At 41.5% G+C, this 25,093-nt stretch overlaps 1 protein-coding gene and 2 long non-coding RNA genes across 10 annotated transcripts in view; 2 read left to right on the forward strand and 1 right to left on the reverse strand.

Moving 5' to 3' along the window:
- Window positions 1-8,761, forward strand: part of LOC142032515 (uncharacterized) — a 108,659-nt gene extending 99,898 nt beyond the window's left edge. Inside the window, exons 12-13 of the long non-coding RNA XR_012650863.1 lie at window positions 6,903-6,982; window positions 7,507-8,761. This is a non-coding gene — a long non-coding RNA (uncharacterized LOC142032515). The remainder of the gene's footprint in view (window positions 1-6,902; window positions 6,983-7,506) is intronic.
- Window positions 1-9,655, reverse strand: part of LOC142032516 (uncharacterized) — a 39,785-nt gene extending 30,130 nt beyond the window's left edge. For 4 of the 5 annotated variants that reach the window (XR_012650872.1, XR_012650870.1, XR_012650869.1 and 1 more), the window contains exon 1: window positions 9,487-9,648. This is a non-coding gene — a long non-coding RNA (uncharacterized LOC142032516). Of the gene's footprint in view, window positions 1-9,486 lie in introns of all 5 variants that reach the window. The other variant, XR_012650866.1, reaches the window with a different exon arrangement.
- A 280-nt stretch (window positions 9,656-9,935) lies between these two features.
- Window positions 9,936-25,093, forward strand: part of TSC22D2 (TSC22 domain family member 2) — a 31,342-nt gene continuing 16,184 nt past the window's right edge. The window contains exon 1 of one of the 4 annotated variants that reach the window (XM_075031172.1): window positions 9,936-12,687. In XM_075031172.1, the coding sequence (XP_074887273.1) occupies window positions 10,694-12,687 (1,994 nt within the window). In that variant the 5' untranslated portion in view covers window positions 9,936-10,693. The remainder of the gene's footprint in view (window positions 12,688-25,093) is intronic. The other 3 variants (XM_075031171.1, XM_075031173.1, XM_075031170.1) reach the window with 3 other exon arrangements.

A 25,093-nucleotide genomic window follows, 5' to 3' on the forward strand; every position in this document is an offset into this window, starting at 1 on the left:
CTAAGAAAAAATATGCTCAGTGACAAAGATTTGGCAAGCCAGAAACCATATTTTGTTTTCCATGTTCTCAGCACATTAATATTTACTTTTTGCAACCATTAATGTAAGGTAAGTTCTGTTGATCTAAATAGAATATAGAATTAACAGCTGTACCTGAGACTCACTGCATGATTAAATAAAACCTTGTTAAGCAGAAGGGGAAACAATAGTCACTTGTTAGAGTAAACTAAACCAAAATGCCTGCCTTTTTGCAATAGAATAGCATGGTCTGACACTAAAAAGCGCTGAAGGTGAATCCATGGTTTTCTTATTAGGATTACTCTCATGAGTGGGGAACAAATGTTTCTTTCTGACAAATATTTTCTCCATTCTCTCGTATAATGTACTTGCTCGTGATCACAGAAGCCAGTGTAAAATGGACTCATATGCTCCTGTCTTGACACCAGCTACAAAAGAAAGCCAGTTACCACTTTTCCAACTAGCACTTTATATGTAAATCTGTTTTAGAACTACTGTAAATGCTAATGTGTGGGGAAACAGAGTACTAAGCTAGGGGACTAGTTCTGGTAGCATAAAGGTGAAATGCTGTTTTCTTATGGGATGCTTCTTGAAAACACTGAACCAGACAGTGCTTTTCTGGCTGCCCTTTGATTGGGTTCCTGATAAAAGCCTGCTACAAGCGCTCTCTGTGACCTTCCAGCTGAGCTTCTGAGATCTGCAACTACTGTTTTGGGAACAGCAATAGCTAAAAGAAATAGTTTTTTTTACTGCATTACACACAAAAGGAAGAGTGTTAGGAACAACAGCAGTGGCAATAACAGCAGGGCAGGTGTGTCAAGGCGGGGAAGACTCCCTGTGGACCCATCCTAATTACACTAACCTCACGTTTCTGATACTGCTGCTGTTCTTTCTGGCCTCTGTACTGATGTTACAAGGACATTTGGTCAGCTGGCAGCACTGGGAGACGGGACATGGGTGCCTGGGTGCGCATTGCACAGGTCAGCGCTACTAACGGTAACATTACTACAAGATTTCCCTCGAGATAAAACCAAAGATCTAACTCCGCTCTTTCTGTTTTGTATCTACTGCGTATAATGTGTATGTCCTTCCATGCTTAAACTTGGCTGCTGTGATGTCACATTTGCTGCAGAGCAATGCTAACGTTGTGCAGCCCATCTACCAGTTCACTTCAGATGCTGTCAAATTCATTCAAACATCAGCAAGAGTCTGATTGTGGTTGGAAAAAAAACCCCAACAACCATCCCTCTCTTTCTGTAAGAGGGAGTCACTAAGTCCTGACTACTCCCCACAGAGACCACAGCTTGTCTTCTTGGAGGCCACTGTGTGTCGATAGCCTTTAATGATTTTCAGATGCCTCAACAGAATATAACTCCCTGAAGAAAAATACCCTATGGTCTTAACTTGCAAACTTTACAAGCTAATTTTTATCCATACAGAATGACTTATTTATAGTGCAACTGAGAAGAAAAAACCTCCTCCAAATGAAAATGCTTAGTGTATAACTGCTTTTCCAATGTATTACTAATGCATTTCCACACCATTTAACACCTTCAGGACAATTCCACTGATCAAACTCCTAATGCAGAATCTCTTAGGGCTTGCCATGAAATAGGTGATTATTATGGAAATCTTAGTAGTGATTTTTTTTAAAAAGTATTGTGATATTTTTCATTTAACCCAGAAGTAAGTTTGTACCACTTAGTAAGTGAGTCGTAATACTCACTTCCCAAATGTTCTGTTTTCTCATTTTTCTCAGGCACCCAAGGCAGAACTCTGAAAGTGTTTTGAATTTGCACACATGGAAATATACTGAGATCACTTCTTCAGCATTAATGATGAAGGACAACAAATTGTGCCTGTTCTTTTAAGCAAGTTTATAATGAAGGTGTTCCATTATAAAATAATAATAATTACAATACAAAATGCAGATCATCATAAACAACTATTGCTTGTCTACTTCTAACACTTTTATTTTTGCTGAGTAATCTCTCCATTTCACTGACAATTCTATTTCAGTGGATTTCAGTGGAACTTCCTATGTAAGTTTTAAAACAAAATTAACAGCAGAAAAACTGAGACTTATGTGAACAGAATTTAGGTTTATATTCGCCACATCCTTTTAGTGTCTGACAGCATGAGTGTTTCAGCAGGCGCAAAGTCACAGGCTTTTGTAGTCCCTATACAGTCTGACGACAAAAGCAGGAATTAGTCACAGAAGCATTACTTTTTTGGTATATATTTTGTATACAGCTTCCATTTGGAGCCAGAGTATCCATTTAATCCACTATCCACTACAAAACCAATATTTGTGCTTTTGTAGCAAAGTTGCAGCTATTGCAGAATGTAAGTCTTACGTAGCGTGTTTATGCAAAAAAGGCCAGGGAACTAGTTTTGGCTAATCAGTATCCCACATGATATGGTAGCAATAGACCTGTCAAAAATTACTCAGAACCTAAATACATAGAAGTTCCCCCACACCTTTATTTATCTAGCTCTAATCTTTGCTCTTGAATGCATGCTTAACCAGTAAAAAGGGGAAGAAAAGGCACTACACTTGTTGAAGTGAAATGTGAGGGGCATAGATACAGGTTCACCTTTGAACCCAAGTATCTCACATACTTGAACCACATGAATGTTGTCTCAGCTAGTTACAGAGCACAGACATCACGATTCCAAACAATCAGGACACCCTGGAAAGTCTATTTAAGTAGGCCATCTAAATATTATTATTATAGAATTACAATCACTGTAACATCTACTCTGTAACTGCTCTCCCATCTTAAAAATAGACAATCTTTCTACTCCACACTTCCTTTTACACTACAGATATTACATAAGGACCTACACTTTAGGAACTCAGTACTGCAAACTGATCTGTAAGTATAGATCAAGTGGTGCCACAGGTTACTTAAAGTAACTGACTAGCTATCTGAAATATGTGTACATTCCCTTTTTGCTTAGACAACATCCAATGTTAATTAAAAAAACCAAATGCCCTGCCATTATTCATGCTTTTAACACTGAGATAACTGATATAGCTGGGAAAAAAACCAAAATAGTTGTTTATACACAAAGTAAAGTAATTACTTACTGTCCAAAGAAGAATTATTCAAGAAAACGAGCAACGGAGATTCCAGGAAATCCAGCAATGAATTATAGAAATGTCCCATTAAAATACACTCATGCCAAACAGAAAGATTTAAGACATACAAAGTCTATCGAAGAGATGTGGATTTTCTCCACTATTGATATTAGTCTTTACTCCATATAAGTTTGAAATATATGAAAGAATATGCTTCTGAACTCCATGTAAGATATCTCAAACCATTCTCATTGTTCTTTTAACTAAGTTAAATGAAACCTGATCTGGATTCCACTTGATCATGAGACTGGAATGCTGAAAATGCTGTAATCTATTTATATATCAAATTGAAGAAATTTTGTGTCTTTAAATTTCATTGCATTCCAGTGTATTAACTAAATATCGACAGTTTACAAACTGTTTCATGTTCAAACTGGGAAAGAAAAGACAGACGAACCTGACTTATTTATCCTAAAGCCAGGATTTACTTCCTTGCTTTTAAACTATGGACCAAACCCAGGTCTGCTCTATGCCTTCCTTAAAAGTGTTGTTCCTGCAGCGATAAATCATTGCTAGTGCCAAGACATGGTAGTTGCCTTATAATGACCTTCAAAATACATACATTTTTTCAGCATCAGAAGCATACTACAATCCCAAACTGGATTTGCAGCTCAGATTTGACTTACGCTTCTCTTCTTTCTGCCTCTAAACCACAAATGATTCAAAATACAGCAGAGTGAGGCAGAGAACAACTATTTAAATGAGAACAGCCAAATCAAACAGATGAAAACCACGCAGGGGCTTATACAGCCCAGAAGTAATTGACAATAACTAGTCCATTAACAGACAAACTCAGACTCCCCATGTGAAACAGCACTCTTTAGGCAACTGTTCCATATAATGCTGTAATTTCCCTAAATTATTTATATAATTCCTTAGGTGTGCACAATGGTCTTTGACATGTTATGCTGAATAGAGGAAAAGTCCTGCCTCGGACTGGTCCTGATCAAACAGCACAATCAGGTGCAGCATGAGATAGTACGGAAAAAATAAAGGTACCCATCATGAAGAAGAGCCTATTATGCTAAAGACCTGTCCGTTGATCTGTACGATTGTTCATCTTACATTTTAATGTATCTCAGTTAAGCGAAACACAGCTCCCACTGACATTTAATGGGTTTTACCATTGACTTGGAAGGGGCCAGATCAGGCTAACAACAACTGATGAGATTTCATAACATTTATTAATTTCTATTTGCACTTTAAATATGTTTCCATGTGTGTAACAGTTTCTATTCATTCTTAGTTGTTGGTCATATTAATTTTTTTTTCATTAGTTGTTGGATTTAGTGCCTATTATTTTCCATATAGAAGACAATGAACACTGCAAAGACAAAAAAGAGCAATTTTGTTAGGGTCAGGGAAAGAGGAAATTTCCATGCTTTTTGTCACATGAGACTTTAAGAAGAGCCTAGAGCTAAATCCTGCAGCTACTATTTGCTGGTTCTCTTGATAGTTAGTGGCCTTTATAAATGCAAAAATCCTACTTAGACATTCAAGTAACTAATTTGCCCTTTTCTACTCCCTTCTTCCCTCCAGCAGTCTGTAAGCTGGAATTTGTCTTCCAGGTCTTGCAGTCAATGTCTTGCAGTTTGAAATTCAAAAGGACTTGAAATTCAAATTACCATTGCATCTCAGTCCGGTTTGAGATCATTTGTGGTAATTTAGAAGATGTGTGTGCCTGTGTAGGCTCCGTAAGTGTTTAGGGTTTTTAATGTGCAGCTTTTATGACATTCTGAATGATACACAGATTTAAGCTATGATTAGTGGGAAGAACCATCTTTTGCCTATTTAAAATCATATAAACAAGCAAAGAGAACATTTTAATACCATTTTTCACTGGATACATACATGCAGTCAGTGTTTGAGTCTTTAAAGCTTACACTCTAGAGCAGCTTCTTTTTGGTCTTCTATCATCTGTGATATCATTTCTGCTCTCTCAGTCTCTGAGGCTGAGAGATTTTGTGAAAGATACACCTCTTTTGCATGACTGGTGCATGATCCTTAAATGCCAAGATATGTAAATTCACCTGCAGTCCCCAAACAGCAGAACCACAAGTGCGGAAAGCTGCTAATACCTCTCATTGCTACTGAAACTGCGTCAAGGCATGCTCCTAGTGAAATGTGTAATGGTAGAAGGTGATAGAGAAAGAGTGGAAGAATTACACAAAACTCTGTCACATGACATAGGAGCACTGAAAAGGAGTCTGCTGCCCTCACCACTGCCTGCTAAATCTGTCCTTGCCAGATCTCAAAAAAACAGGAACACGCACACATACACACAGAAGCCACGAGAGTCCATTACAGTTGACACTGACAGAAACACCAACAGGAGTCATGTGAGAATTTCTTTTAAATAACTGTGGCAGATGTTTTTCTTGAAGGCAAAAAATGAATATATACATGCTTGACACTTAAACAAAAATTTCAGTATGTTTGTACCCAACATACTAGAATATTGTTCAGCACTAATTCAACCTTGCAAAAACATTATCAGTGTAATGTTGCCAAGGCCATTGTGTGGATTATTTGTGTATATCTTGGCTAACTTGGCCATGGGCTGTAGCAATTTTTATACTTGACTTTGCAGAAACTTTTCTGGTTTGTTAGTGAATCAGTTTATCTTGTTCATTCTTGTTCTTCATCCTTTCCCTATTTTACCTTTTATTAATTTCCCTTTCTCCTTTGCTAAATGGCAGACAAATAGCCCATTCCTCATTACATTTTAGGTTACGTTCAAATATTCATATATACACAGTTCCATGAATGGAGGGTTTAGTAAATGACTGTCTCAATCTGTGATTTAGAATTTTATAATTTCAAATGTTAATTTATTCTGAACAACAACAGTGGCAAATCAATGGATTCTAAAATAGAACCTTTGCTATTTTAAATTTCAGACCTATTTAAATTAGAAGACCAGTCTACCCTACTAACGCATATTTTCATACACTAAAATAATGTATTAGTTGCATGAAAATGAGAAGAAAATAACTTTTCATTTTGGTTTACTGCACTGTCAGGAAAAACATCTGTTCTTACAGCTTAGCAGCCTGCTGTTCAACAGCCTACTGGTAGCTGTTCAATGTTGAAAAAAGGGTTATCCTATCTGTTATGGGTCTGCGTACCTATATGATGGCAAAGAACTTCATCCCACTAATTATGTATCAGTCTCCTTCCTATAATAATTTTGAAAGATCACTTATAGGGGCAGGTCTAGTAGAATAACTTCTGCCTCTGTTTTTAAGGCTCCCTTGCATGTTTTTAATATGTCACTTCTTGAGGGAGACTTTTTTGATTTCACGTTTTACTGAGATGAAATACCACACACAAATTCAATAGTCGATCAATAAGAGTCTTCATAACTACATCATATCATTGTATATTTAAAATGTACTATTTTAAAGCAAAGAAAATGTTAAATATTACAGTTTGGCGGAGATTGTGCCACCTTTGCTCATGATAAACAGTCCTCCACAGAATGACTTATTGACTGAGAAGTATTTGTTGGATTGACTCACTCTTATGTTCTGGCATCCTGCACCTTTCCACTGATATGCCTATTATTTATCTATGTGGAGATAGTGTTTTTAAAATGTATTCCTATCCCAAATGGTTTTATCATATGTTGTCCTCAATGTATTGGATTAATATGCCCAAATGTTTCCTGTTTGAAAATTAAGACATTTTTAAGAATCCATATACAAAAGTTATCTCAAGTCTTTACTATTTCCTGTAGGTAGCTATTCCTTGCCCTTGTGAAATTTTCTCCAAAGATTATCGTCATTTATCGAAGATCTACGCCACATACAATCCCAGGTGCTTCACCTCCCTACAGCTTTCATACTAACCTGAAAAAAACCCAGAACTCCTGCTGACCTCATTCTATCTGTGGTAGGAACAATAGTGCTGTATAATATGTTGCACTATTATACATCTTCAGCCATATGACTTTCCCTTGGCTATTTAATCCACCATTGTTGTGACTAATTTAAAAACTCCCAGACACATCCACATGCTGTCTGTTAAGATGAAGCTTAACTTGCCAAAGCAGCATTGCCCTCTCTGCTCAAATACAGAGTTCCATTCTTTTATCAAATTATACTTGGTTGACTTGCAGAACAAGGAGTAATAGTTCCTGGCCTAATGGCAGGTTTAAGGTCTAACGTCTCACACCCCGTTCCAAAAATACACTTTCTCACGCACATAAGGCATTTCTTGGATTGAAATACAAAGTTTTAACATTGTGATTTGGTATTAAGATGATATTACTCATTTTTAGAGATCTTGTACTGTGTACATTACATTTCCTCCCTAACATTTGTGTATTTGAAATCATGCAGTGAACAGGGTGCAAGAAACAAAGGACTGCCTGTTGGAGGGAGTTCGTTAGGAAGTTTGAGGGATCATCTTTATTCAAACTCTTCAAAGTCAAGGTTGGAGAGAAAAGACGAATTCTAAGGATGTAGATTCGATCAGAGGGCTAAAAGATGGCAGTAAACAGAAGATAAAGAATATGCTTTATCCTCCAGTGGGTACCTGGTAGAAGCTGCTCCAGAAAGTGTTGCCTGGCAGAACTCGTGTCATATCAGGAGTGAAAACCCCTGTATACCAGGAGGAAATCCAAGAATTACACAGGGAATTCAGATGGGAATTGAAAATCATTAAGGAGGAAAAAGGATGCCGCACAGGGAGTTCATCGTCTCCTAACATATGCAGAATGAAAAAACTCTAGAAGGCAGACTTTGAAGAATATGAGGACAGGAAATAATAATGGATGAGGTAGTACAAAGAGAAACAGAATCAAAAATAAGGTTCATACTAGTGTAAAAAGAAGTAGGCAGAAGATGAAGTGCCAAGGAAGATGAGAAGAAAAGCAAGTCTTGGCACGCCGTATGCACACAGACACAGAAACCAAGGATGTGACACACATAAGGAGAATTCACAAGGCACCACAGAACAGAATGCTTTACCAAAAGCGGAACAAACAGGGTATAACCTGAGATTCATGACTCGAAAGACACTACCCAGTGCGTATGGTGACAGATGAAGGGACAGTCCTCTACTCAGAGTATACCCAGAAAAGCTGGGGTTTCTTACTTGGCAGGACTTAAAACTATGGGGCATTGACCTGAGGCTAACGGAGAAAACCCCATTGGTTATCTTCTACATTTGGTCAAACAACACTACCAGATTCCCACTGAATTATACCAGAGCACCTTCACCAGGCTGGTGAAAAGATGGCAATGCTCAAAGAAATGGAAACTTGGCTGATCATCAGAATTCTTTCCTCCCTGAGAAGAAATGAGAAGGTGTGACAGGATAATGAAGACAGAAAGTTCAAGGAAGATGGAGGCTCTAAGCATTTGAAATACCTGATTAATGGAAGACGCTAATAACATGAACGGGCACTTACTCAGACACCTCTTGCAGAAGTTTTCTGGAATTGGTGCTAGCACAGTTGATAAGAACTTCAAAATAAAGTTGCGGGGGGGGGGGGGAAGTGGAAAGGCATTTGCCAAAGACTCATGTAATTGGCATGCCTGATTTTCATGGATAAATTTACCAAGGTGGTTCACGCCAGATTAAGTCAAAACTCTTTTCTAATATAAGTGAGTTCTTACATTGTTAATGCATTAAGTTTAATCTCTGTTGAAGCTAGAGAAGTATTTGGTATGATACTGTATTGGAAAATATTACTGAAAACAGATGCAGAAGAGATGGATTAGCATGCAATATTGCAAAATAAATCAGAACTTGGCTGAACTGTTGCTTTTACAGGGAACAGTTGAACTGAAGGGAAGCTAGTAGTGGGGATCTTCCATATTTTAGAACTGGTCTTTAAAGCACTTTGTGACCTTACACAAAAAGCCAGGATGGGTTAATGGTACGGTTGCAACGTGTGACACTTCAAACCGGGACCAGATGATCACACAGGAAAATGCTAATGACATCAGTGGCCGGAATAACAGAAACAAGATATAATAAAAGGTTGATTTACATATTGTAGCAGGGATTTACGAGAGGTGAGCACCTGAAGACACCAAACGTAGGCTCCTTACGGTTTGGCTATGAACCACCAGTATGACGTAACTGCGGAAGAAAACCCAACAAAAGAGGATCTAGCAGGCAACACAGTGGAAGCAGACACAGCGAAAAACCCGTTCTATGATGCGATACCAGCAGCGCCTCATCGGCACGCCTGCGTCTGCAGTTCTGCTCACTTGTCTGCCAGAGGCATTGATCCAAACTGCAAATCGTGCAGAGCAGGGCTGTGAGAACGACCATGGGAATTACGAGGAGTAACTCGGAATTTTGGTTACCTTCATGACCACAGAACTCTGACTAGAAATCGGCCGTAAATCAGTTCAGGCTGGAAAACACGACGATTCTAACGATTAGAGGAAAGAGCTTCTGAAGTGACTTCCCATTGTGTCGGGGCAACTGCCGTTCGCCGGGAGGAACGCCTCCCTCGTCAGGCTCCACGGGCAGCCCCGGCCTGAGGAGAGCGGGCGCCCGCGCTCCTGAGGGGACGCCCGCTCTCCTCAGGCCGGGGCTGCGCGCCCAACGGCCGCCGCCGGCCCGCGCGCGGCCGGGAAGGACCAAGCCGGGCGGGGCGGGGGAGGAGCGGGGGGGGTGTCAGCGGGCGGTGGCACATTCCAAAAGGGCCACCGCAACGCTCCGCTCCCCCTCTCCCCGCCCCGCTAAGCTCCGTCCGGGCGTGACGTCACCACGCCGCGGCGTCGGGGAGGGGGGCGTGGCCGCCGCCTCTTCCCAGGGTGCAGCGCAGAAGTTGAGCCCCATCTTGGGCGAGGGGAGCCGCAGTCGGAGCCCGCGCTCCCGGGGCCGGCGCAGCGCAGCGGGGCCGCCCGCTCCCGCCCGGCGAAAGGGGCCGCCTCTCCTCCTCTTCCTCGCCGCCGCCGCCGCGCCGGCCCCCTCCCCCCCCGCCCCGGGAGGGGGTGGGGGGTGCGTGTTTGCCCGTGGGGCTCGCCCGCGGGCTGGTTCCGAGCAGGATGCGCCTGGCGCTGGTCTCCAGGTAGAGCGCGGAGACAGGGCCGGGGGCGGGGGGGGGGGGTCGGGAAGCGGCGGGGGAGACGGGGCCGCCTGGGCCTCGCCCGGCCGCCGCGGGGCCCCTCGCGTGGGCCGGGCCGGGCCGCGGGCCCGCTTCTGCGGCCGCCGAGCCCGCCCGGGGCCCGCGCTGCGCCGAGGCCGGCAGGAAGCCGCGGGGCGCTCGGCCGGTCCCGCCGCGCTCGGAGCGGGGGCTGCGGCGGGGAGGAGGCGGAGGAGGAGGAGGCCCGCGTCCCGGCCGCGGGAGGAGGGCTGCGGACGGGGAGGAAGAGGAGGAGCCCCGCCGCCCCCCGCGCGGCCCGTTGCCCGCCAGCGGGAGCGCCGCGGCCCGCCCGCCCGCCGCAGGAAGCAGCCGGAGGATGTGCGGTAGCGCCGGGGGCCCGGCCGGCACGCCGTGACAGCCCGCCCCGGCACCGCGCTCGCCTCGCCCCGGCTGGCGCAGCCCCTCCCCGCGGAGGCAACATGTCCAAGATGCCGGCCAAGAAGAAGAGCTGCTTCCAGATCACCAGCGTGACCACGGCTCAGGTGGCCAGCAGCATCACCGAGGACACCGAGAGCCTGGACGACCCGGATGAGTCCCGCACCGAGGACGTGTCTTCTGAAATCTTTGATGTTTCCCGAGCCACCGACTACGGCCCCGAGGACGTCTGCGAGCGGAGCTCCTCCGAGGAGACTCTCAACAACGTGGGCGAGGCCGAAACTCCTGGCAGCGTCTCTCCAAACCTCCTTTTGGATGGGCAGCTGGCTGTGGCTGCTGGTGGGGTAGCTGCGGCTCTGCCAGCTTTGGCCCCTAATGGGGGGGCCGTGCCCAAGAGCTCTGCTGTGCCCCTGCCTGCTGCTGCCCCTGGCACTGCTGTGGCAGGAGGCAGCAGTGCTCAGACCCCCTTGCCCTCCACAGGGCCTGCTGCATCTGCTGCTCCTGGGACGATGTCTCAGACAGTGGCTGCTGCGTGCAGCTCACGCTTCAGGGTGATCAAGCTGGACCATGGTACAGGGGAGCCCTACAGGCGAGGACGATGGACGTGTATGGAGTATTATGACCGGGACTCGGATGGTGGTGGTGTCCTGGGCAGGACTGGAGATTGCATTAGGCACAGCAGCACCTTCGAGCAGGCTGCTCAAGAAAGGGACAGCGGCCTCGGTGCCACAGGAGGTTCCGTCGTGGTCTCGGCTGTGCCAGCATCGGCCCATGGCCCTGATTCTATAGCTGACAGTTCCCTGACTGCTGTGTCACAGCTGTTCCAGACAGAGAAAATGAACCAGTCCTCTCTACAGCAACCTAATTTTGTCATTGGGCAACAACAGCAGCCGCAGCAACCCATAGGTGGGGCCATGCCTCAAAGTACTGCTCAGCCTATGTTTTCTGGGGCTTCGGTAGCAAATCAGCAAATGATGGTGCCACAGCAATCGCAGCCACAGGTAAATACGCAGGGTGTTGCACAGGCTGGACCCAATGGGAAAGGCATGGCACCTCCAAATGTGACAATAGGGCAGCCAAGCGTTCCTGTGGCACAGCAGCAGGTGCAGCAGGCAAACATACCAGTGACTCAGCCTCAACAATTTGCTTATTCTCAGTCCCAGATTCCACCAGTGCATCTACTGCCGACGCAACCTTCTGGTCAGACCGAATACATGCAGCACATGACAATTATGCAGTCTCAAGGAGCTATTCAACAGGCTACTACGGGCTCTGTTCCAAGTACTGTGGCTTCCAGCCTTCCTGTGGGCCAGGTGACTGGCCAAAATCCCTCACCTGTGGGAGCGCCAGTGATGGGGGTGTCAGCGCAGCCTGGCGAAGCAGTCGGACAGGGATCAGGATTAATGCAGAGTGGCCAGACACAAGCTAGTCAGACTGCCGTTCCGCAACCAGGAGGTGTGGTGCAGCAAGGCATTGGACATACAGGGGTTGTGCAACAGAAATCTGTGACTCAGCATCAAATGGGTGGAAGCAGTCAAGTGTCCGGAATGCCTGGTGCTCCCCATGCTGTGGTCTCTGGAGTTCAGAACGTGCCTGCGGTTGTGCCCGGTACAAGTGTGCCTAGTGTGTCTACCACCACTTCTGTTACTATGCCAAATGTCCCTGTTACGCTAGTCCAGTCCCAGCTGACTAGCCACACTTCTGTCAGCAGAAGTACTGGCGTTGTCCAGCCACAGCATGTCGGACACTCATTAATGCAAGGCTCGCCTAATGTACCTGCAAATCTGCCACAGTCAAACCTTGGACAGTTTCAGACTCAAGCTCAATCCTTAGTAGGCCAGATTGATGATACGAGAAGAAAATCGGAACCCCTACCTCAGCCACCACTTTCTCTTATAGCTGAAAATAAACCTCTTGTGAAGCCTCCCATTCCAGACACTCTAGCAAATCCTCTTCAGTTACCTGCGAGTACTCCTATGAACAGTCTTGCCAGCTCTGTGTTTGGCATATCTATTCCTGTTGATGGTGATGAAGACAGGTATGAATCATTTTATAATGCCATAAAAATACCTTTTTTTAAGGGAAAAAAATCAACTTTCACGTTATTGTCAGGTGGTTTTTGTAAGTTCATATTTTCAGAAAGTCATACTGAAATTACCTGGGTTAGGGTTTTGGTTTTTTAAGGGTAAAAAACATAGCAAAGTGTTTAGGCAAGTAGTGAACTGTACTTGTTCTTAGGCTGTCAGTGTGATTATTTTTCTTACAAAACGAGTCAGAAAGTAGCCTGAAAGCTGCTTAATGCACAAATAATGTGACTTCTTGCAAATTAAAGACTGAAAACTGTCCTTCTGCACCCAGTTGCTCAGTATGTGAGGAAGTCTGTTCTCTCCCCTGAACACATTGTAAAGCACTCAAATGAGAGCCAGCTTAAAATGGATTTATCAACACTACTATATTGCAGTGTTGTTAAAAATAGAAGTGTAGTGCTATCTCAGGGCCATCAGGTGAGGTATCTTGGAAAACTTCAAGGCTTATAACAACAGGATAAAAATTAAGAATCTGTGTTATGTTTGCACCTGATAGTATCAGTTAGTAAGGAAAGTACTTGCATCTGGATATGAATTTTTATGCCCTCACACAGTGAAAGCTCTACAGGTAATGGTCCTTTGCATTGGAAAAAAATGGACACCACTTACTTGAGCAAAGATGTGGACACAGTGGAAAGTACAACCTTACAGTGAGTTTTCTTTATAGGAAAGTAATTTGGAGCTACCAGTTGTAACAAAGGTGTGTAGTATGAGCAGACTCATCAGAGGACCTGAGAGAGGAAGCATGTATGTGACTTCTATTCCCAGAGACTTGTCAGACTGCTCTGAAGGGTAGTGCGATGACCAAAACTGTTCTTAATTGACTTTTTTGAAAGAAGACTTTCAGGGAGAGCAGTGTTTGAGAATTGAATTAATGTAATTAATGTTTACTGTTGGGATTACTGCAATTTGGAGGAATGAAATACATGGGGGTTATATGTATTTGTATTTTTAAAAATCAGAGTAACACCATTAGGAGAGAAGGTCTGATGTGCTGAATTATCCTGTAAGACTTCCCTCACCTTGGGAGAGTATCAGACTTTAAGATACCACAGTTGGTGTTGCTTGGAGTGCCTTTTAGTAAAGCAGCTGGGTGTGTGGGGTTAGGGTGTAGTGGATGGAGAAGGTACCTCAAAGATAAATTAGTGTTTGGAGAGTTAAAGCTGCAGTAATGCAGGCCTTGTGCTCACAGGAGCTGCGTTTGAGATAGTAACTCTGCTAATGCCTTTATGCAAGCAAAAGCCATGTTTTGGAGAATTGTGCTAATTCTGATTAAAGCAGTAAAGGACTTAAAAGAAAAAGTTAAACAGTTAAAAGTTTCTAGCAGTTTCTAACCTACCTTAAGAGGCTTGCTGACCCAGCTGACAAACTCTTCTTTGTGCAAATAAGGTTAGATTTCAAGCTGGTAGGTTTTTTTTCATAGCTCAGTATATTATCAGAAGATGATTTGTCTCGTTTTTAATCATTCTGATGATTAAGGAGTCAGAAAGGAATGTGTTTTGCTTTCGTTTTGCATAGCTTCTAATACTTCGTATTTATATAAATTGTAGTAACAGACATGATTATCTGTGACGGATTAATCACTTTATATAATGATAAGGAAAAAATTGTCCTTCTTATTCAAAGCTCTAGGCTGCTAACTTTGCGTTGCACACTAGTGAGGCAGTTCTTGGTACTCTTACCCTGAACAGTGATTTTTTTTTTTAAGTTATTTTTGTAGTTTTGTCTTTGAACTTGAGCCACCTTGCAGCATTGCTTCGCGTGTTCGTTTCTAAAGAAACTTTTTCAGAAACTTGACTATGAGAACTACAAGTAAGAAATAGGAATGGACTCTAAATGCCAAGTGCTCTTTTTAATGTGCCACATTATGATGTTCAGTAGAGAAACTAACTTGTGGTTATCTGAAGAGAAATGTGTACTTCTCGGATGTCCGCTTCTGCACTGGATGATAAAACCTTGTCCTTTGCTGAAGTGGTACACTAAGCAAGGAGCTATATGGTACATGAGAGTCTCTCCTGGCTTGGAATAGCTTTCTTTTAGTAGTGATACTGAGAAGCAATAAAAGCTTACTTTGAACAGGCCTAGACTTCATACAAAGTAGGAGATGCATACTGAGCTAGTAGATCTAAGTTTATTCTTTGCTCCGCCTTCCACTGGTTTCAGACAGAGAAAGGAGAAAATAAAAAAACTAGCAGCTTGTTAAAGCTGTTTTACCACTTTATTTTTGTTTGCTTTACTCACTGAGGAGGCTTTATTATAAAACTGTCTCCTGCTTGTCTGCTGTTCTCTTCTTGCTCCTGCTTTTTTCCTCTTTCCAGCTGTTTAAATTGTGCCACTGGTCCCATGGGCTTATGCCCAGCTGCTTTATCTACTGAAATCAGTGGTGAAATAGTTAATGAAGACCTTCAAGTGTCATTAGTAGGCTGAGGGTTGACCCTCTGATAAAACTAATAGGGCACAAAGGGAGTTCACACATCATGAGTCACTGTTTCAGGCTGCCTGCAGGTTCAGGAAGTTAATGCTTGGTTTTGTTTAGCGAGTTTACTTTGTGATCATAAGAGCTAGAAATTTGTGGAAAGCATTTTTCTCTTTTATATTAATATGTAACATAATCAGGAAGGGGGACGGTCAATGTGCAGGCAGGTATCTACATTTCTTCTGACGCTTCCAATTATATTTAAGTATTTGTACATACTTGAAGCTTGACAAACTTGTGTAGATCATTCTCCTATAGTCATCTTCTAAAATAGTGATTTGTCAAGGAATACTGTATAGCTCTAAATATCCTGGATTTATCTAGTAAGTCATTCACCATTCTGAATACGAAGAGGAACTGTTTTAAAGGTAAAATAGTTTAGGATGGGAATTCTTTGAAAACAGAATGTAAGAAATACACTAAGTATGAGACAGAGAGGTCTGATGCAAAAAGCTGGTCAGTTCCCATCTTTCTGAAGAAAGTTCTTTGTATTATTCCTATCTTACGATCTGCCTTTTTAAATCAAACTATGTCTAAGATAGAGGTGGAGGTGTAAGGTTATATAGCCTGATATATAGACAGATATATAGAACTTATGTATCTATAGATGTAGAACTGACTTTTTTGCAAGACCTTGTCTGAAAACCTTTAATTTCCTGTCCTGATAGTCCAATACACTTTTACAGTAGTCTAGACAAAGCTGTGCTTTCTTGCATTGACCTGATGAATAATGGAAGAATAAATTAATGAAGAATCTTATCTGAGGGGGAAGAGAGGGGAGGTAGGTGGTCCAAAAGAATTAAAAAAAAAAAAAAAAAAGCCTTTGGCACGTCACACCTTTAAAAAGCAAAGCTGTTTTTTTTCAGTTGATGTGTCTAATTTGCTAAGCTCTTAAAGAGAAATATGTTCTGTGGAAGTTATGAAAGATCTACAGCATAATGTAGTTTTCCTCTCTAAATGTGGCTATAAGTAGAATAAACTGCAATGGTATTCAAGGATGGAGAAAATAGTACTCTTATTGAGGCAGATGTGAACACTGCAATCCACTTCGAATTTGGAGTCTGACAAATACTATAAAAACACAAGTAGAGCTAGATCTCAAAATTGCCCTGACTCTTCTTTTGCTGGACTTCAGCAGCAGTACTAATTGTTTTGGATGGAGGGCAGTTAGAGTGCCTGAGAGGATTTCAGGATCAGTGTATGTCAGTTTCTCTACTCACCTTTATGCCCATGTATACACAAATTTGTAGTTGACAAGCATAATATTCCAGCTGTCTTAACTTTATTTTGGCTCTTGGGGGGGAAAGAAATATGTTGCCTCTGTTAAAAGAATATTACTGAGAAAGCTTGTTCAAACCTCCTGCATGTTTGGCAGACTTTTGGGGCAAAATATTACCAGGCATGTTGGAAAAGGAGCAGAGTATAGATCATTTTCCAGAGATAGCTGACCAGCTTGGACTGTTCAGGCTGTATTCCAGGAACGCTAATGAATGGCTGCAATTGTGAACTGTCAGCGACGGCAGCTAAACTGTTGAAAACCTGATTGTGCAGACCTCTTCACAGCATATATCTCTCAGCTCAGCTAAATCATGTATTTGTGTAGTGTACTAACTGTTGATAAAACTGAGCTCTTGAGACCATGTTCATAATATAAGGACAAAACTGGGCATGGGCATTAATGCAACTTTGATAAGGGTTTCCTTATGTATTGCCCTAGATGCATATTTTATTGTACTCCTAAAGAAAAAAGGAAGTATTCTGCAAATATGTACCAGTAAGCAATACTTGAATTGCATTATTATTGAATACTGTCCCTTTCTTCGCTTTGCTCATAAACTTACTAGAGATTTGAGTTCTACTGCAGCTGCAGACTCGAATCTTTTCAGCTCTCCTCCTGAAGGATTGTGTTTACGAGTGTTTGTAGAAGCAGATGAGAATGAAACAGGGACAGACATGCTCCAGAGTCACGAGTGCCTTCAGTTCGATGGCCAAAACTACAGCATTTGGTAAAAACAGTTGAGATGGAACTTCTGAGGTGAACACTACAGTTGGTGACATCAAATGATGGTTAATGCAAATAAAACTCCAGTTAGTTGTGTTCACTTTTTGCTGTACTTTCTATAACAAAAATTACATAAGGTAACGCCAGCACCACACCAGTTCCTAGATTATGGAAAACCTATCCTGCTATGCATTCAGTTTTTGAGTGTTACAGGATATCTAAACAGAAAAATTTGGTTGCTCATTTGAGAGCACTGTTTCCCAGTTTAAACATTCAAATGCCTTCATTAAGGAGGAGTCAATACATTCTTAAGAATTTATGAGCTATAAGTGCTTCAGATGAGATAGTTATTAAAAGGAGGAAAGGGGGAAGATAAGTGAAAGAAATTCACTAATTGAAACAGTTTAATTTGTTTTAAAGGCTGTGGTGTACCAGCTCTTGCATAAATGGTTCTCTGTACCTTGTGCTCCTAAGTATTCTGCTCAGCTGCTGTGGGTTAATTTTTTTCTGCTCCCCTACAGAAGAGTGCAAGTGTTCCATAGTCAGCTTATTTCTGAATGCTGTCTTGTATGGTAGAAATAACAGCATATGTTTCATGGAAGTTTTTTTAAGCTTCTTGTTAAAAGCTGAATATTCAAGTATTTAGGGTTTTTGAGCAGGCAGGACTGCCAAACTGCTATCAAACTACTGAAGAGCTGAAATTTCTCTCAGGCTGTGCATTTTTACAGGAGGTACTGATTATCTTTTATGACTTCAGATGACACTATAGTAAAAAGGAATTGTTCCCTGTTACTGTACTGGGTATTTGAGTATTGGCCTGTTGCATGTTGAAGCTATATATTAATTTTTCAGTTTAAAGCTGGTGATTAGCAGCTTCTGTTGCTCATGGAAGATGCAAACCTTGTTTGTGCTCTCTTTGTGTCGGCAAAGATTCCATAAGAAACTTCTGAGAGACTCCTCCTGTGAAAGTACAACTGGTTTAGTTCTGGTAGATAAATCTAGATTGTCAGCCACAGGTGTCTGCTTTTATTCCTACATTTGACAAAGTGTAAAGATAGAAGTATTTATAGTAACTGCTAAAGCTACTGTCTTCTGAGAAGGTTCTCCAGACATAAAAGGTCACTTGAAGTGCAGTGTAAGGTTGTATCTTCATTCCTCTTCTTGAAAGTTCCTCTGTCTTTAAACTTCATGCTTTTTAAATACAGATGTGTATTGAGTGTTAGTAAATTCTTTGCATTATGAGGTAATCTATTTTTACTCATGCAGGGCAGGTGAGTTACTCAGCCACATGAAGGATAGCTGGATGCTTCTCTTAATTTTTTTTGTCTTACAAAATGAAATTATTTCAAGAATTTTTTTGTATATATCTGTTTTCCTTTCGAAGCTGAGTAATGCATTTCTATCGTGACAGCTTGCTTGAATGCTTTTAACAGTGCAGAGAGAAGGCAGAAATATTAATTAGTACTATAGAGAGGTGTCAGCTATCACAATGACAACTGGCATGTTTGTCTAGTACTCATTAAAGATTACAAACTGAAATAGGGATCTATGTCAATAGCAGACCCAGTCTCAGAATCACAGACTGGTTGAGGCTGGAAGGGATCTCTGGAGGTCGTCGGGTCCAACCCCCCCTGTTCAAGCAGGGTCACCCAGAGCTGGTTGCCCAGGACCATGTCCAGGTGGCTTTTGAATACCTCCAAGGATGGAGACTCCACCACCTCCCCGGGCAGCCTGTGCCAGGGCTCAGTCCCCCTCACAGTGAAAAAGTGTTTCCTGATGTTCAGAGGGAACCTCCTGCGTGCCAGCGTGTGCCCATCGCCTCTGGTCCTGTCGCTGGGCTCCACTGGGAAGAGCCTGGCTCTGTGTTCTTTGCACCCTCCTGGCAGGTGTTTATATCCATTGATGAGATCCCCCTGAGCCTTTTCTTCCCCAGGCTGAACAGCCCCAGCTCTCTCAGCCTCTCCTCATAGGAGAGAGGCTTTCTTGCCCCTTCATCATCCTCGTGGCCCTTTGTTGACTCCCTCCAGTATGCCCATGTCTCTCTTGTACTGGGGAGGCCAGCACTGGACACAGCGCTCCAGGTGCAGCCTCACCAGTGCTGAGCAGAGGGGAAGGATAACCTCCCTCGACCTGCTGGCAATACTTTACTTAATGCAGCCCAGGATGTCATTCACCTTCTTTGCAGCAGTGGCACAGTCCTGACTTTTATTTCTGGGAGGGGATGAGTGTGGTATGTATGTGAGGTGGCAATGGAGAAGGGCAGAATGGATAAGAAATGAGATACTGGTTTCAGTGAAGTTTCTGAAGATTTTGTGTCCGTCTAGAGCAAGTTTAACTTGTCTGGTTTATTGGAGGATGATGGGGTGATCAAAAATGAGGGTTAAAAAAAATGTACTTGCTTCTCTGTCAAATTATCTCAGCTATTTTTGTAGGGCTGTAGATGACAACTCCTGGGAATGTCTCCTATGTAGAACACTGGTGCGTGCAAGGACCATAAATACCTGACCAACCCTACAAATGCCTTTTTAAAAATACTGTTTCTTTAAGCCAAGTGGTAAGCTCTTATACTGACAGTGCTTTAATGAGAACTTCAGCTGAGTGCAGACTAGCATGAAACTTGAAGAGTTGTAAAGAACTTGTAAATGGTGCAGAAAGGGAGACAAATAAATTTATAATATACTCTGTAATAAACTATGCCGTACATGGTTTAGGTTCTAATATCTTTTTAAAAAGCTAAGTATTTAATTTAAAATGTTTGCTAATAGAGGCTTTATTGGCCAATATCACATAAGTAAGGTTGGGTAGGATTTGATGGAGTCTGCTTAAATCTGTTTTATCCACTTGTTTTTTTCCCCCTAATTTATTGACATAGTTTTTTGCCAAAAAACCAGGAACCACTTGTATTTAGAGATAACTGAAGTATCTGAAACTGCTGTACTGCAACTTAGTGGAAAAAAAATTTCTCATTTTTGGGCTGTTTTCTTTGAAGATGAATACTCAAGTCAGCTGTTCCACTATGCAAGGCTACTTTCACCAGTAATCACAAGCAGCTTTCCCTTTCATCAATAGGTTTGAGGAAATTTAGCTTTGTGGGCAGAGCAGGCAGTAGGAGCCTAATACTCTACAATAACATGTTCATACATATTAATAAATGCCTTTTTCTTTACCAGTCGAGTCAGTATTGTTAAGAGTTTTGACAACTCTTCCAGATATTTGTTTGTATAATGCAATATTAGCAAATGTGGATCTTTTTAATTCAGGAATACAGAATTTATGTTGTTTTTTACTACCTCCTTTCATCCAGTGAATCCCTGACTGGGTCAAGCAAGACTTTCTGCATTGCCATTAAGTTTATCAGCTTCTAATATATAGTTGTTTCTCTCTGAAGATGTGAACTACTGTGGTTTTTTTCTTGAAGCTAAGCTGTGCATTACATCAACTATGTTGTCTTTTATCCTCCCTGCAAGAACTGAAGGTTAACTTTACCCAGTGAGGAGACAAGTCATTAGTATGAGAAATCTAACACTTGTTATGTGTTTTGATTTGAGAACAGAATTACTCGGATTATTCCTTACATAGTCTGTAATTCAGCCTGACTGACAACCATGACAGCCTTCACAGAACAGCCTTGCTTTATTAGCACGCGGTGTTTTAATAAGTCTATCTGTGATGAAGCTGTCTGCAGGGAGGAGGAGCATGAGAACATTGGTGACCTGGGTGAAACAGAAGTACTAGTCAGGAGTGAACTAAGATTGTACCGAGTCTGGCTTTGGAAAGTGGGAAGATGGGGTGTAGAGGATGGAAAAGATCATCAGCGAGTCCTGAATGACTTAAAGCTGTTACGATTGCAGGATTTTCTACTATACAGGACTTCTGAGGTTTGGGGACCAGTTTCTAGGACCCAAGAGACTTGGACCCTAGAGTTTTGAGTTGCAGCTGTTGAAATCAGAAAGAAGTAAGAAGATATTTAGAAGATGAGCACTTGCATTGTTCTTTCCATGATTAGTATCAAATAGTCATATCAGAATTTACTATTCGAACTCTACAGGAAAGCTCCTTCAGAAATACTGAATGATTATTACCTAACACAGGTAATTTTATTTTAATTAATAAAACTATTACTGACTGCTGTTACTTAGGCAAGGTGCCACTGTTTTATTGATCCAAGGCTCTGTGAACCGGAAGCGTGATGTCCTACTGGCGTCATTAATTTTTGCCAGTGTACTTAAACTTTAAATCTTTCTTTATAGAAACTTGGACTTTGAAAGAATATAATAAAATCAAGGGAAATGTTGTCTCATTTTTCATGTTCCTATGCTCTGCTTATTTAGTGTCTACCAGAGACTTGAAAGGCAGAAACTACAAAGTGGTGTTAAGGAGAGCAGGCTTTGAATTACTAGTAGCAAAATTTGGTAGACTTAAGTGAATAACTAGGTGCAGCTTCACCTGAAACATCTATGCTCATTAGCTTTGGTAAAGCAAATCTTTATGAAACACCTGTGCTAAAGAGTGTTCTGTACTAGCTGTTCTCTGGAGTATATAGTAGAAGAAACTATCCTGATTTTACAACTAGAAACTTTGTATTTGCAGAAGACTTTTTGATAGTAAATTATTGTAACCTGTTAAGTGAGTTTGAATTTAACAGTGTCAAAATGCTTCTTGGTTTTTCAAACCAGATTTTCATAGTCAATAGTGAAATCCTTTGCAGGCAGGAGAAAACTTGCTGCTATTTTATCAGATAACAAAGTGTAGAAGAGACGCGAGATCACTTTTTGTCTCACAAATCAGTATCACCTCAGGTCTGTCAGTTCAGTAAAGAGATGAAATGGTATAGTGCATCTGCTCTAATTTAGTACAAGACTGTTAAAGGCTTTGAGTATGTTTTAAAATGCAGTGGTGAGTCACGTATAAAAGTGTTTTCTGCAACTATTCAGTGCTGGGACTAGACGACAAATTGTTGGCGTCTCTCTTTTATAACTGAGGAGAATGGTGATTGTCCTCAGGAGAGGGAGGGCATGTGGTGATACCAGTGACTGCTCTTTGTTCAGGGTGGGCTGGAACATTTGAGAAGCTTCCAACGGTTGCTCACTAAATATTCAGATCATTCACTACATCCCGCTGGTGTGACCATTATTAATGTTGATGTAACCTGCTCTCTCCATGCTGCATTCTCATTACCAGTTTTTGTAAATGTGGTTTTATTTTTTTTCCCTAGCATTCATAGGGAATGAAAAATGTTACCAGTGTCTTTTTTAAGAGAGCCAAGCCCCCAGAACAGGGGAAAGCTCATGCTAGCATCTCAACAGAGCAAGCAAGCGATCAGTCAAATGCCTCTGCTGGACTTTCTTACCCTGTGCACTTGAGACAGTCATCTGTCCTTCACTTTTACTTAGAGACTTCTAGTCAGTGCAGAAGATTATTTTCCAAAATCTTCTTTTGAAAGCAAGGCAAAGGAATTAAGGGCTACTGCTCTGATCTTTCCTGTGGAAAGGAGGATGCAACTCTGGTAGCAAAGTCCAGTTCTTTCTCCTCTGATACTTGAAATCCAAACATCAGGAGTCTGAGATGCAGCTAGCTGAAATGGATCTGCTGATGTCAAACTTTCCTGTCTTATTCCAGGTCATGTGTGCTGCTTTAGTTCTCTCAGTAAAGTTACCTGAAGGTGATTTTCATCATTTCTGAAAGTGTTGGGAAGGAGTGTGTAGCTTGTTTGAAAACGGCTGAAACTGAGTGCTGGTGCTGCTGGCACTGTCTTGCTAATGATTGTGTAGTACATCTGGGTGTTCTTTCATCTCCTTCCTCCTTAATTCAGTTACAAAACTGCTGTTAAGCATGTGCTAGTTTGGTGATTTTTAGCACTTAAATCTGTGTATCTCTTGATTTTTCCAGTGGAGATCAGATCCATGCAGTATGCTTTCTCTCCACTGTTAACAGTATTTTACTTTAGAAGTAGCATGTGAACCCCTTTAAAGTCTATCATGGTGGTTGAGGGCAGCTGTCCCAAAAACTGTCGTGCAGGCTGCTAATTGAGTCAGCCTTTCCTGTCATCTGTAGCTAGAATGCACCTAAAATTGAACATAACAAACGTCTAATTCTTGCTGTTTTTTCAGGGTATGTGTTTCAAGTATAATGGCTTTAGGGAACTACATGAACAGAGTATGTAATTAAACACAAAACTTAAGAGCTTTAATCTTGAGATTCATTTTTTTTCCCCCATAATTCCACACTGACTTCCCCATGCTTAGTCTTTGTCAATTCTCTCCTGCAAAGTTTTGTACTCCAGGTACTCTGTCTTGTAGATGAAATCTTATGAAGTAAAGCTGATTCAAAGTTGCAGTTGCTTTAAATAGAAGGCAATAGAAATAAAAAAGTGAAATGTCTTTTAAAAGAAGAGCAACTGAGGAGGAATTCTGTTACTAGTGTAAACATAACCTCAAAATACCATAAACATTACTGGGTGTTTCCTGATAAGCTATGATCAAGTGATTGCAAAACCGCTGGTTCAGAACCTAAATAAACCATGCCAGCTGTTTTAATTTGGAGACCAACTGTAATCAATCTTTATTGCAGATCATAGCTAGTTAAACACAGCCTTTTGTTGGTGATCAGCAAGACGTATAACTAAAAACTAACTTGGGTTTGAAATGCTTCTGGGTAATAATACATCCAATCTTTTATGAACTTTAGAAATGAAGGAAAGATTAATTTGTTGTCCTTTAGTGCACATCAAATTGGGCAGTTGATGGCTCTACTTTCCTTTTTTTTTTTTGATCCTTGATTCCTTATCGATCACCATAAAAACACATCTGTATATGCTGATAGTTCTCTTAAGTAAGCTTAGACTGTGTGCTCACCATCAGGTCTCTTGATTGTTAAATAATAATTCTGACGTTGCATAAGGGCTAAATACTTTTGTTTGCTCACTTCATCTTTAGCCTATTTTTGAGTCTCTTCTTTCTCAATGTGTTTAGTTCAGTTTTGGCACTGTAGAAATAATGTAGATGTACAAAGTAACATACTAGCATCTTTGATAAATGTGGCTGAAGAACACAGTTTTATTTACAGGCATATTGTCAGGCTCCTATAGCTTTCTGTGCAATGGATAGTAAGCTAGAACCTTGCTGTTGAATTCCCAGTCCTATTGATGCATCGCTGTATGATTAATGACCTTATTTCTAAGACTAGGAACACAAGAATAATGGATGTTTTACTGATACTTTCTAATTTTAAGCTTGGTGCTTCAGTATGAGCTTTGTCTGCAGTTAAGAATAATTTTGTTTTAGAATGGTCGTTTCACTTTCCACCAAAAAAAGACATGAACTTTACCATTGAACAGAAAAGCAGTTTAATTTCAAAGTAAAACCTAGCCTCTTTCTTTACTTCTTTTCTATTTCATAGTTAAATTTGGTTCCTACAGGATTTGATCCTGTTCAAAGGCAGAACTTCTGCTTTCAAGTTCTTGCTAGCAACATCCTAAATTCTCAAAGAATTGTGAAAGGTGGCCTATGGGCTGATCTGGAGACTTAAAGGCCTGAAATCTTTTGGAGCAATAACAGCTTGATCGCTTCTAGAATGACAAATATGGGAATCCCACCACTTCTGTAACAAGTCTTTTCTATTCCTTGCTGTTTGTGTGGAAGAGAATTCTGACATCTAGCTTAAACTTTCTTTGCTGCATTTAAACCCTGTAGTGTTTGTGCTGTGCTTATACCTAACAGGTTTGCAAACAAGTTTTCTCCTTTGCAGATACTTTAAACTGTGTGAAGCCTGTAACTGTCTCTGTCATCTCTTTTAAATGCTTAATTTTCCTACTTAGTGATTCTGATTATTGGGAAAAAATGGGAATCTGACATGTCTTCTAGTGGTCTTATCTGGACTT

The sequence above is a fragment of the Buteo buteo genome, chromosome 7, assembly GCF_964188355.1.
Source record: "Buteo buteo chromosome 7, bButBut1.hap1.1, whole genome shotgun sequence".
NCBI lineage: Eukaryota > Metazoa > Chordata > Aves > Accipitriformes > Accipitridae > Buteo > Buteo buteo.